General features: G+C 39.4%; 1 protein-coding gene across 5 annotated transcripts in view; it reads right to left on the reverse strand.

Moving 5' to 3' along the window:
- st18 (ST18 C2H2C-type zinc finger transcription factor) overlaps nucleotides 1-14,037 on the reverse strand; it is a 41,318-nt gene that overhangs the window by 14,154 nt on the left and 13,127 nt on the right. For all 5 annotated transcript variants that reach the window (XM_035633710.2, XM_035633709.2, XM_035633708.2 and 2 more), the window contains 4 exons: nucleotides 6,900-7,015; nucleotides 4,339-4,384; nucleotides 3,474-3,504; nucleotides 3,138-3,325 (listed from right to left, as the gene is read on the reverse strand). In XM_035633710.2, the coding sequence (XP_035489603.1) occupies nucleotides 3,138-3,325; nucleotides 3,474-3,504; nucleotides 4,339-4,384; nucleotides 6,900-7,015 (381 nt within the window). The remainder of the gene's footprint in view (nucleotides 1-3,137; nucleotides 3,326-3,473; nucleotides 3,505-4,338; nucleotides 4,385-6,899; nucleotides 7,016-14,037) is intronic.

The following is a 14,037-nucleotide window of genomic DNA, read 5'->3' on the forward strand; positions in this document are numbered from 1 at the left end:
GGATTCTAGGAAAACAGATGGAGGAAACCACAAACCACAATCATGAAGATAAAGGAGAGAAACGTCTGTGAGCTGCCGGTGTCCGTGTGGCAGAACTTGGTTAAGGTGAAGCCAGTCACACGCTGACTGACTGACAACAGAACTGACGGTAATTTTGTTAGATGAAAGTGTCAAAAGCACAATAGCCAGCATTGACAACAGGAACGAGAAGCCTGCCTTTAATGAACATGAGGCAAAATTCACTTTGATTATACATATTTCTATATTATGAGCAGCTTCATATGGAGAAAAGATTGGTTGTCAAACTGTTTTGAAAAAATACCATTTAGGGTAAATAACAATAATAAAGAGATTAAGAATACATTTAACTGAAATGTTACTTGGAATAAAACAGTTTTTTAAAAACGTTGATATTTCTAAAATCATTCATATAATTCATGTGGGTCGTGAAATATTAAAAATTCATCAACAAAATATCCCATTAATTCATTGTAAAACACTGTATTATATAGTATTATTGTATTAACACATAATAGACCAATAAATGCAGAATGCTGCAGGAGAGATTATTTAATGAAGTTGTTTTTCATATTGTAAAATTAGAAAAGATTTTCTAGTACTATAGTATTTTTGCTATAGAATATAAATTATTATATTTTTGGCTTTCTAAAAATCCTTGTGGGTGTGATAATATCCCACATATGATGTATCCATTATTGCAGATTAATAAAATTAATATGCGTTTCTTCTTAAATTTTACACTCATTTTGTATAATCTCTTTCCTTCAGCTGGTTTTTACTGAGTGCTCTCAATTATTTAATTAGCATCGACCTTTGCCCCTCCATCTTTTAGAATAAATCCTGAAATCCCGGTCACATGCGCAGAGAGCCACGAGACTGTGTGAAGCCACAGATACACCGAGAGTCTGATCAGTGGAGCAGTCAGAGAGGTTTAGGGTTATCCCTCAAAATGCATGTGAGACAACACTTTATTAACACCACTGATAATATGGAGTCATGCTAAGTGATTAACAATGGAAAGCTATCATCTGGATTGATTCGACAAAATCTCTCTTGATCCCCCAAAACCAGTCAAACTTATGCTCGATCATAAGGCTCTTTGGACTGTGAGGGTTTTCACTTTCAGCAGGCTCGACTCTATATCCTCTTAAGTGGCCGGACATCACAGACCGAAACCAAAAGTAGGATTCGAGAGGTTGAGAAGATAGATAGCGATGGATTGTGAGAATCAAATCACACAGTGCTGAGGATGATATAGGAATTATCAGACTGAAAAACACTTATTAATGGGAGGATCACAAAAACCTAATCCTCACCAAAGAGCTTTAAAATATGGTAGAAATTATCAAGCGCTAATAAAAAATGTAAAAAAGGAAACTGTTTTCATTATGTATGATTGTGCATTATTGTTTGCAATGGATTTGACATGTCTGATTTTGTGTATGGATTGGGCCCGGGCAACATTGCAACGTGTCTCTATCTATTCCCCTGCTGTGACAAATATTTGGAAAAGAGTTGTCTGAAGACAAACCCAGCTGAATGACAAAGTTAAAGCCAGTTACACATATTTACATTTATGAGGCAAAGCAACACAGGTTTTGTTTTCCATCCAGATGGACTCCGAGGCCTGACACAGCCGCATAGTCAGAAAAGCACACAGACGTACACACAGACAGACACAAACATAAGTGCAGTGGGGGGGGCGGGGGGGTGGAAAGAGACGGAGGAAAAAAACTTGGATCCCTCCAGTGGTTTGTGTGTTGGAACAGGTGAACAGTTTGTACTCCAGAATAGCCATTACCAGCACTCTGCAGCAGGACTGCAGTTGGCTGGAGTTGAACGCAGTGTGGCTCGACCAAACGAGAGGCTTATTTTTCTTCCTTTTTGTCAAAATGCAGATATGAGCAGCTTCCCACCGCAAAAATTCTTACTGCCTGTGGTCCACTTTTTCCAATTTTTCCTTTCCCACCAAAAACAGGCCCCAAATATGATAACGAAATATGTTCTGAATATGTTTATTATTTGTTCATTTGACACTCATTAGCCTTTTAAATAAAACTATAATTATTCTGGCTTGATTTGGTTTTGTTTTAAATCTATCGTCCACTGAATATCAGGTTCAAATTGGGAAAATACACCAGTCAACCAATGTTGGGTGACATACTGTCAAGCAAACATATCTCTGAATACACAACAACAAAAGGATAAACTGATGATGCACAGTGAATTACTTTGATAATTGTAATGTAATATGAACTCAGGAAACAAATACATTCCATTTCCAATGAATCCACACAATTCAGTGAGCTACTCTCCTGGTCCATTTAACTACACACGTGTACTATAATGAGCTGTAGACATTATGCCTAATTATGTATTAGACTGTGTTAGAGGGCCTAACAAAAGCTTTTGAAAGGGACAATTACGTTTGTTGCTTAGTTACATCGTTAAAAATATACCAAATCAGTGCAGATTATAGTGGGTGAGAATGCACATGTACACCACGAGCATTGTTGCCAAAAGCACAAAATACAATTCATTAGGAAAAAAGAAAAATATTTCCACTGCTGAAAAGGACAGCGGCATAAGTGAAAATAAACAATTTCAACTGTTGTTGATGAAATTATCCTGTGGTTGATTAAAATCTTTGTTTAAAAAAGAAAATTGGCATCATCAGCCAAGCATAACTGACAACTCATTTGTTTTTCCACAAAAGGCAACTTCAACAATCATTCCGTATAAAAGAATGGAGGAAGTTTAATTTAATTCAGAGTGAACTGGTGCACTCCTCCATTCAGATTTTCATTCTATGCATTCAATGGGACTGGACTGGCTATTGAATAAGGACAGATGAGGGGTCTGAAATCTGGCCTCATCAAAAGAGGGTAAAGTCAATGCCAAAAATATCATGGCAGATCAGCTGTCAAAACTTCAATTTGTGGACGTGAGACACAACTAACGTGGACCCAGCAGTGTAGTCTTTCACTTACACTGCACAATGACTGCGGCTGCTGGCGGATGGCAGAGGGAGGGAAATATGAATGCAACAGATGGGATTTTAAAATTCAGCGTCAATTGTTCATCAAAACAGACAAAACAACAGGACATCTGTTTACCTGCTGGAGTGTCAATGTTCCTCAGCTCTTCTTTGTCCTGTGGCGGTGCCAGGTCCTCGCTCTCCTCTTCACATGCCTCGCTGGGGCTGTAGTGGCGGGGCTTCATCAGCAGGGACTTTCTCTTGTTGACGGGGGCACCCTGCACCCCTTCCTGAGCGCTCCTCTTCCTCGCCACAGACCCATATGGGCTGGAGGAAAGAGGGGAACAGACAAAAAAAGCCCAGCAGGGTCAACAGAGGCTTCAGCCGGCTCAGTTTAAAGGTCTGACTATTAGAATTTGAGATTTCTTTCAGATAAAGATGTAAATGGTGGAGAAAATTCAAAGTTGTACTGTACCTGTGAGTGTCAGTATTGCAGTCGACCAGCCCTGGGAAATAAAAAAGGCCAGATTAAAAAAAGGAATGTTTACATTTCCACTACAGTAGAGCAGCATCTGTCCGTGTATTCTTCATCCAAGGTTCAAGGCAACTCACTACTTTTGGGCTATTGCTTAATGAAATTTTACAATGTTCTGTAAATATTTGTTTTGCAGATAATGTTTTAGGGATGATACCACCAGGGCTCATACTGCTTTATCTGGCCTCTTTTACAATGCCGTTGGGTACAATCAGCTAAGGACTGAGAAGTGGTCTCTTCATTGATCTGAAAAGCTTTTCATTGAGCCTGCTTGTTCTCTGGGAGACTAACAGCAGCTCATCCTTTGACAGCGTTGACAACATGATATAAAAGGCTACATCCATTTCCCCAGAAGGCCTGCATCAATCTCATTCATAAGTTCTACCCATGCTCCCATGAAGCACAACCAATGATAACACTTTTCATGAATTTCCCCAAATGTAGTAATGGCTCCAACGTGAGCAGGCAGGCCTCAGAGGCCCTGCACACTTGCATAATGACATATCCAGTCTAGAGGTTTTCAATCACACGATATATACACACTCCTTAACTAATTTGAGCTAGTGTTCCAATTTAATGAAGTTATTCCCCTCTGAATAATGAAATGGCAGTGCAGTGCTCTTCAGACCGATAAGATAATACATAAAATTGACAGTTTTAAAGTTGAATTGTTGAACTGATACCCCTAACCCATGGTGGTAAGTGGAATGTGTGTGTGTGTGTGTGTGTGTGTGTGTGTGTGTGTGTGAGTGAGTGAGTGCGTGTGTGTAGTGAAAAGCAAACTAAAATGAAAAGCTGTACTCACCTGTGCTACACGTTTTCAGGGTTTGCTCCTCACCATCAGATTCCATCTGTAAATAAAATTAAAAACATTCAACGTACAGATGAATGACAGATTTTATTTACCTTATTTTAATTAATTTCTTTTATCTGAAATGTTTAAAAAAACACACATATTTTAAAAAGTCACCCAAATCCAGTCTTATATCCTTAAATGTTGTTTGTAGGACAACATCACAAAGAGCTCTTAAAACAGCAGTATTATGCAAACACATAAAGTATAATGTTGAGGGGGGGGGGGGTTTCAAAGGTGAGTAAAAACGTAATGACACTAAATAATGACATTAAAGTACTGACAGTACATCACTGTGTGTGTTTAGACAAAAATAGTTGCTAAAATCCATCCACTCTCACTGGCTGTTGCTTGTGGGTCCCAAATAAAACCTATTAAACATAATTATTCCAGGCTGATGGTGGCGTATAGTGGTCACAGGCCAGTGAAATCTGTGAGTCATAGGATATGCTGTTACTTTTCCCTGGTAATGGGAAACATGACTCCTCTCTCTCGTTTGCTGTTGTGATTGAAGGCACTGACCTGTCATACATTTATAATAGGGGAGCAGGTGTGGCAGTGATGGACCTTAATTTCCTTTAATAAACCTTTTATGTGCCTCACTCTTAATGCCACGCCGGGCCCTCAGAGGTCCTGCTCATAATAGGTTCATTACTTTTGATTACTACAGCCTATTGAGACAAACAACTCCCAAACACTATAGATTACATTCTGTAAAAACCAATGTACCTCATTAGTCCGTAACACTTTTCCACACAGACATGTTTCAACGTTTTGTTTAGATTTGCTCATCTCCAGACAAAATGTTGCTCTTGCATGCTGCAATCTGAGGCTGTAACATGGACATTAATCAAAGTTCAAATGATGTTATCAGTTTACCTAAATATCACCACTGAGTCACACCTTCATTGCCGGTGTTGTTGTTTTTTTCTTTACTTGACATTTTTAGACACGCTTCTATTTTGTAAGTGTTAAAAATAACAATATTTTATCACTTATGTTGTAATACTTTAAAAAATATAACAATATTACTGCAACAATAGTGAGTTAAATAAAAAAAAAGGGTCAATCCAACAAGAATTCTTCTTCTTGTTCAAACACTGAAAAACAGTAAGTTTCAACGGGTTTTAGTTTGTTTCATACTTCTGACTATGACTCTGCTTTCATTTACAGTGGCTGGGTACAGTGTTCAGGTTCACATGTTGCATAAGTCTTAGTCTGACAAGGAAACTGAAACCTTTCTGTTGGCGCTGATAACTGACATAACAGGTGTATTCCTGACATAACACAAACAGAACCTGTCAGGAGCAGATCATTTTTTTCAACCAAGCAGTTTATATCTATTTCACAAGACGAGGAGTGACAAGAAACACGACGACATGAAAGGCCTTCGTAGATGCTTTGGTTTACGAACAGGTCATCATGGAATAACATGGACAAAAGTGACAGAACAAATATATAATTTCAGGGTCAAACCACAGATTTTAACACATAAAATGTACCCTTTTCGCTATTGTGTATCATATATATTTGTGATATGTCATTATTTGATGAAAAGCAGGACTTGATGACTTGGTGGTTAGTAAAATACTGAACAAAAAAATACTGTATATGAACAAGAATTTAAATGTATTCATATCAACTTATAACTGTTGAATACATTAGCATGTGTTAATTTATTATATGTATATACTACCTATATTTAGAGGGTATAATATGGAAGTGAGTGGAATTAAAATGTACATTTACTTAACAGTGGCCCTATTCTAGGATTACAACCTGTGTAATACGAAACCTTTTTCTATTCTGAAGATAATGCCATGTTGTGTCTCACCAAGTTTTACAACAATGTGTTTTTCCATCAGCATTATTATCCCAAGCGATGGTGGATGCTGTATTAAATTTTGTGGAGTTCTCAAATTCAATTTTAAAAAGAAGAGTTCAGATTGTTGGCAGGTCACGTCTTCAAAGCTTTACACACAGAAATGAGCCCACTAGGTTCAATGCTTAAGGTTGATCGGAGTTTTTTACTACAAAACATGTTCACTTCATATCGCCGCTGAGCATTTTCGAAAGCATAAGATTTTAGATTTTCTTTCTTTAAAGAAGAAAAGTTTTGGTCTATTTGAAACTCCTGCTATGAATAAGCACAGTATAAATATCTCTCTTAACTTTCTGTTGTGGTTTTAAAGAAAAGTTTTATCATGTACAAATCCGTCCGAGGCGACCTGACATCTAAACGAACCATCATTTTAGAAAAAGCAGACTCAGCAACACTTTCAAAGAGTATATTATCTGCCTGCCTCCCACAGCTTTTGCATAAGTTAAAACAGATCTCAGTTTGTCATCACTGTGGTAAAAGGAGCAATGACACTCCACCACTTAGCATGCTACTCATCCAAAACCCTGTTACACAATCATTTATCCCCGGAGACTTCTGTGTCCCTGACAAAAATCTTTTTTTCCTATTTTGTATTGAGAATTGAGGCTCTGTTCGGGGTTACATTATTTACCTTTGACTGTAGTTTTCCGAGCGCTCTGTAGGATGAGATGCCAGATCCACACTCTCCACCCTGGTTGATGCTTTCACACTTCTTGTCTCTCAGGAGGTGATCATGTAGTTCATTATCTGAAACAGAAAATACACAAAACACAAAAAAAGTGTAAGCTTCAATTTTACAATCCGTAACTTATTAACATTTCATCTCATGGTACATACATTGGATTTAATATATGTCCCTAGACAAGCTTTCTTTTAATACTATATTTTTTTTTACTGTAGGGACAATATGCAGTCAGAAAAAGGTGAAAAGAGCATATTAATACATCACTCAGAATAAGGAGCACAATGCAAATTGATTGCTTGACAGAGATCAAATTGCTTGCTTCTAATTAATAGAAAATATCCAAGAGGGAAAACAAGGATGGAACACAATGAGTATGTTAAGCCTCTTCACTTCGCAGATCTTATTATGGTATTATTTATTTCTGTTAGCTTTGAAAAAAGAAACAACAACAACAACAACAACAGCATCTTCTTAATTATATCGCACAGAGCATTTCCCCAGGAAAACAAAACTGGAGGGGGAAAAAAAAGAGGGAGTGAAGGAGGGAGGGTTATTCACTCAGTTTCATTAGCATATGAAAAAAGGCTCACTACCATTTGAGCCGGTTCGTCATCTGCTGAATCATATTTATGCAGCCACCCCTCCTCATAAGCACACATAGCCAAAACTCACAAGTCCAACGCAAATAATGCCTCTCAGAGGACTGCGTCCCCTCGTCTGGGGCAGATTTCTCAAGGGGAAAGGAGGCAGCCTGATGCTGAGGGGGTCTATGAGATTTTCTGTGTTAATCTGGCTGCTAGGTGTCCTTGAGCCCAGCCCATTCCCCCCTAACCCCATCTGCTAGCATTCCCAGCACAGAGGAGGAGAGAATGGGCTGCGACTGGGGGTAGAAAAAGAGAGAGAGACCTTCCCAGTCCAGCATCATGAATAACCATCGCCTCGCACCATTATCAGAAAGGCTGGATCCAAGCTGAGGATGGTGGAGAGGAAATATCTGTAAAACACCCTAACGCTCCTGACATTACTCTAACCACTCTCTCGCATTTTGTTGTGGATGATGCTATTATTATTATTATTTTCATATAATGCCTTATTAATGCCGTGCAGCTGCTGTGGATATTCATCACTGACCTTGAGTCTTTGTGTCCCCTTGTTCCCAGCTTATCCGTGCACTTGGGACGCTCTCATGTAATTAACACAGACATTATTGTGATGGAGTAAAAAAAACTCTGTGCTGATACCTCATCTTGAAACCAATAAACCAGGCCAGAGAAGCCAAGTAAGATTCTGGAGACCATAAAATTAATTACATTATTTACATTTCCTTTAGATAGAGGGTACAGGCGAGATGATAGAGGCAAATGAGATTACACAAAATAAGATTTCAAAATGTCAGAGCTGCACACTCCAACCAACCAACTGTTATGATTAGATTACTCTTTTAATATAATTACTGTCTAAGGCTGTGTGGAAACAATGCATACATAAAAAAAAAACAGGAGCTGCGTCTTAACTGATTCCCATCCTTTTCTCCATGAGCCTTTTTCTCTTAACCTTTCTTCAACAGTATCATTTTGAATTATAGGGAACGGATGGGTGCTCTGTGCAAGGTCACTGTCTGGTGTGTCGCTCCCCCCCTGCCTCCTTGTTTTTGTTTCCTCTTCCAGAAGCACACTGAATGAAGGGTTAAAACTGGAATGGATTTAATTATGGAATGAATGGAATTATAATGCGCCTGCAGCAAGTTTTCCTCCTTATTTATTAAAGCAGCTGATGGGCCAGGTTTGATGAGCCACTTCTGGCATAATTGAGTCATCACACAAAGAGGGTTCCTCGCATTCAGAGTGGTTTTATCAGCAGCAAACAGACCTGATTACTGGCAATTACACTCTGATCTAGGGGAAGGAGAAAAAAAGGGTAAATGTGCGGGGTAACTTCTGTGTTTATAGTTTACCCCGGGAATAATTTTCACATTAATTTTACATGCTAAGTGTTTTCTGTTTGTGTATAATAAAGAGCAAACGGCAGGAGATTGCACCTTTTACTTTCATATTTCCTTGTAATGAATGTCTGAGGATACAGCAAACTGATCACAATTTATATTCACCTCATAGGCAGTTTGAGGCGTGTAGAGAATCAGCCACACGCACGCACGCACGCACGCACGCACGCACACACACACACACACACACAGCCGGCCTAGCTGAAAGGAAAAGGTGAGCTAGCAGCAATATACCTGATTGGAAGAGTTCACACCTATTCTGTGGCAAGCAGGTAAAATTTAGCAGGTGAGTGCATTTTCCATTTTTCATTGAGATGCAAATGACTTTGTTGTGAGGAAATCAAGCTCTGCTCAGAGATTAAAATGAACTTCTGTTCAGAGTATTTACATAAACAACTTTTCCTTTTTGTCTTTTTTGGACAGAAAGGACAGGAAGCCATCAGACGGCCTGTCCCTGAATACAAGCTGGACCATCAGCATATTAAAGGAGCGGGGAGGGGACAACATTTATGGATAAAACATGGCCAGACCCTTTTTTGTCCCACAATCTTTACTGTGTTATGTATATACAGTATATATATATATGAGAAAATAATTTTAATTTTTTAGTTGAATCAAGGGACAAAATATCAAAAAGTGTTCTTCTTTGAATGTTTCATGTGTCAAAATTTTATTAAAGTTTATTTAGTACAGTGAAAAAATGATTGGGCTTTTATATGTGTTGTGTATGAATATGCCCTTTCAAATTAAAGGAAAAAAATACTGTATCTAAAAGAAAATCATTCTGCCAGCAATTTATGAGCATTCCTCCGTCTGATAGAGATTTCTGAATTCATGCAGACACACTCAAAAATCTTGAAGTCAACTGCGATTTCAGATATAACAGCCTCACAGCTACCCTGACGGCCAAGCAAAGTGTTTGTGTCTTTTGCCAAAGAGTACTTTTATAGAGAAGCGTATTGGCATCTTATCACTTCTCCAAGACAGAGATGCTTCAATAAAAGAACACAGCTCACAGAATTCTTAACAGACAATTAGGAGGCTGGCTAGCTCCTATCGCTTCAATGATTTGTTATGATGGCATAACTACAGGGGAAACTTGTTATTGGACGGAGTTAGCAAGAGTCCCATAAAAGAGTCAGATGGTGACACCTTTGCCGAGGTGATTTATGAATCTTGTAATCGCGTTCCAAAGTCACCCCAAAGCCTTCCCTCTAAATTGAGTTCATCTGGAGCCGGACCACACAAAGGCACCAAGTCCAGATTGTTTCTTCTGACATCAAAGAGACAATTTCGTTTTTTGACCAAATTTCTGGTGCTTTTAGTTCTCTCATCGTGTGAACGGGGCCTGGATGATATGCTATTTTATTTGTGATTTTCAATCCAATTAAGGACACCAAAAATATTGAGACAAATAAAATTAGTATCTTATTGCACTTCACTCGGCATCAGTAGCCTAATCAATGGAGCGGCAGACATTCATCCATTGGCAAGTCTCCAGTCTGCCAAACCACTCTCATGTTAGTTTGAATCTTTGAATTCGCTCGTGAACATGTTTTTTTCAAACCTGTCTAAATTGGGGGACAGGTGTTCAGGGAAAAAGAAGTTCCAGTCCCGGTGTAACAATGAGCAGAGTAATCCTGCTCATTGTTCCTGCCCGAGGAGGCCCTTTCATGGAGGAGGTTGCATGAATGCTACCAGGTGGTCTGCAATTTGGAGAAACGTAGTAACCGTTCCAGCTAATCCCCCGTCACAAAAGGCAGGTCTCCAGTGCTCTGGGGCTCTCCGGGGCAAAAGGGAAAAGTTTACCTCAAACACACAGCCTGTGAAAGGAGTCGGGGACTCGAGCAGTGATTCCTAATCAGATTGCGCTGAAGTGAACAGCTCGCATGGCAGCTGTAGTTTTCCCAGGGTTAATTACCTTTCACTGCTCTCTCTAAATGAGTCAGCTGTTCCTGTCATTAAACAACTCCACTCTATCTCTGCTCCTGTCCTCCACACACATGTGCACATGGGGGCACGCACACACACACACACACACACACACACACACACACACACACACACACACACACACACACACACACACACACACACACATACATACAGACACCTTTGTTCTCCAACCAGTATTTTCAATGTTTTGAGTATGATGATCAAGCTTAGGTCTATTAAAACACCAATTATTTTGATATTACAGTGACTTTGATCAATTTACTTTCGAGTCAGCGGCCACTGAAACTAAGCGTGTTGTCTTTTTATTCACACCACTGATGTCCATGCAGATAGACGGCAGTATTCCCAGTACACCTCCCCTACAATGTTTAAGGAAAATCTGTCAAGGTCTTATTCTAAACAGGCCCTTTGGTACTAATTGAGTATATATAGGAAGCAAACATGTTCACATATTGCGCACACACAAACACAGGCATACATATGTACATACACACGGACACACATACACGCGCGCACACACACACACACACACACACACACACAGAGTCCAGCTCTGATATAGTTGTGCTGTCATCAATTCTGAACAATCTGTCTTCTTACTGGGCTCAGTGGCTCAGGATGTTGGGGGAGTTTTAAGTGATTTTTGCCACTGTATGGTAAAATCCCTTGGCCACCTGGATTACAAACTCTAGTCCTTTAACTCATGCCAGTATAAATCCGTGTTAACTCGGATTTACCTCTGGCATATGAATTCTCAATCTGCGTAAGCTTTGTTTGGAATGAGCCGAACACAAGTATTTCATGCAGTAAGGATGCCCAGTGGTAAATTCCTGTTTCTGTGAAACACACAGTGGGAGACACTTCAGGACTAAGGACTAAATCACTTATTAGAACAACTAGAAAATCCTTAAGCAGTGTTTTAGCACACTCAAAAGGTGAGGCCCGCACAGCCGTTCACAATCAGGTGGAAGTGTGCAATGCTGCACTGTGAAGTCCAGGTAACCATGGTGATGGACATAAACTCAGCGCTGTACGCTCTGGTTAAGAGTTTAATCAGATTCCTTCTACCAAGATTTTGCATAGCTTATTGTCAGACAAACACTATTTGCTCAGTTGTTCAAACACAAGCCCTGGTCCGCTACCAAAGCGATCATGATAAACTAAAATATGGTGTGAGCAGCCTGGAGGATCTAAATTAAGTATTATCCAATATCCATACAATCTCCCACACTCAACACACACACACACAAACACACGCACGCACACTTCTGGGCTAGCAGAGTTAAGCCAGACTATTTTGTACTTAAAAGGTTAGCCGGGCTGTTTTGTGAGTTTGATCCATGCTTGCCAAATCAGCAGATGGTCCATGAATATGATTATATGCATCAATAAAAGGGGTAATCTTTAACAAAATGTAAATTTGACTTAAGTCCAGGGTTTAATATACGCAATGGAGTTTAACCCACTTTCCAACCTGACAGTAGAGTATGATAAGCTAATGCACTTAAATTTTTCGCATTACAGAAATCACTACTGACGCTCCAGTTCCACTATTCACAGATCAAAGATACGAGATATCTGCACACTGTGCAATTCACTTTTGAGTGAGTGTCTAAACAGTAGAGTAATCGATACAAACTGAGTCTCGGTGCTTAACAAGCCACTGTGCTGTCGTGCTTTTCCCCGTTACACATTTTTAGAGAAATCCTTGAACAACAGCGAGTCCAGCATCACTCAAGGATCAACAAAAGACATTAACAGAAAACAAAATCCTTTATACTTTTTTGAATCACAACTATTTCATAGCTCCAGCACAAGCTGGCATAAAGTTCAAGTACAAGGTAAGAAAGTAGCTGAGAGCGAGAAATGGAGAGAAAACTTTTAGCAGTGATTTTAAAGTCAAGAACAGTCAAGTAAAATGTAGTGATCTTCCTCTGAGTCGTGCAGAAAAGAAGAAAAGCATCAGTGATATTGACCCTACTCTGAATCTACTTGCATGTACATCTCAGAGCCTGAGCCTCACACAGCACAGAACATCCTCACACAGGCAAATAGAATCATTTGTCTCCTACATCTCAATGCTCCCGTGTTAACACATCTGAAAGGGCAGAATGGCGAACTCGACTTACCATGCCCCTTTTAGCCTTTGTTTTTGCATCTCATAGTGACATCGGGGAGGAGACGGAGCTGAAGGATATCGAGGTGGGGTACAGGGTATAGTCCAGAGTGTCGCTGCTGAGAGTGTGTTTGCTTGGTGTGTGTGTGTGTGTGTGTGTGTGTGTGTGCAGGGACACTGTGATATTCACCCGAAACGCTGAGCTTTTTTTCTTGTAGCCTTTGTGTCATTCACTTAACAACCAATCTCATTAGCTGCTGGGCGACAATGGGCTGAATTATTTTTCTGTGTAAATACACCACATGGTGATCCTAAAGGTAAGACCTCTGAAGGTCTTTTTAATCACATGAAAAATAGATTCACCCAGAAAAGAAAGAAAAAGAAAAAGAGCAGCCTAACCAAAATGTAATAAAACAGTAATTTAGCGTGATTTTAATTGAGAAATTGGATTTATAATCCCCAGGGTCTGTGCTGAGAGGAGTGGAAATGTGTAATCATGTGACTGTAATTAATATAACAAGGTGAAATATATATATTTAGGTTGGGCTGACTGGATTGGATGGATATTCAGAGATGTTCCCTACTCAGCTTCTTCTTTTTTTATTTGAAAGTATTGTTGAGGTAAATTATATGATGACAAGGAATCAACACAAAAACTGGATGTTTCAAAATTGGTCATAGATTTAATTTTGTTTTTTTCTTTCTTTATTAATTTTTTTTTTTTTTTTTTACAAATCTCTTGCTGCTGTGCTTGTTGGTGCAGAACCATGAAACCGTGTAAAAATGTAACTATTGTAAGCACTTGAAGTCATGACAGCTGTCTATAAGCATCAGGGACATGTCTATTGGCCAACTTGACCCTTGTTAGAAAACAAAACAAATACAAAAAGAGAATACTGCAGCCTGGGACTGCCGAGCCGGGTCACTGGAGATTTTCCAGACAAACGCTGCACAGGGGAGGGGAGGGGAGGGGAGGAAGAATAAAAAGGACAGGCTCAGAATCTCATTTT

The sequence above is a fragment of the Scophthalmus maximus genome, chromosome 5, assembly GCF_022379125.1.
Source record: "Scophthalmus maximus strain ysfricsl-2021 chromosome 5, ASM2237912v1, whole genome shotgun sequence".
NCBI lineage: Eukaryota > Metazoa > Chordata > Actinopteri > Pleuronectiformes > Scophthalmidae > Scophthalmus > Scophthalmus maximus.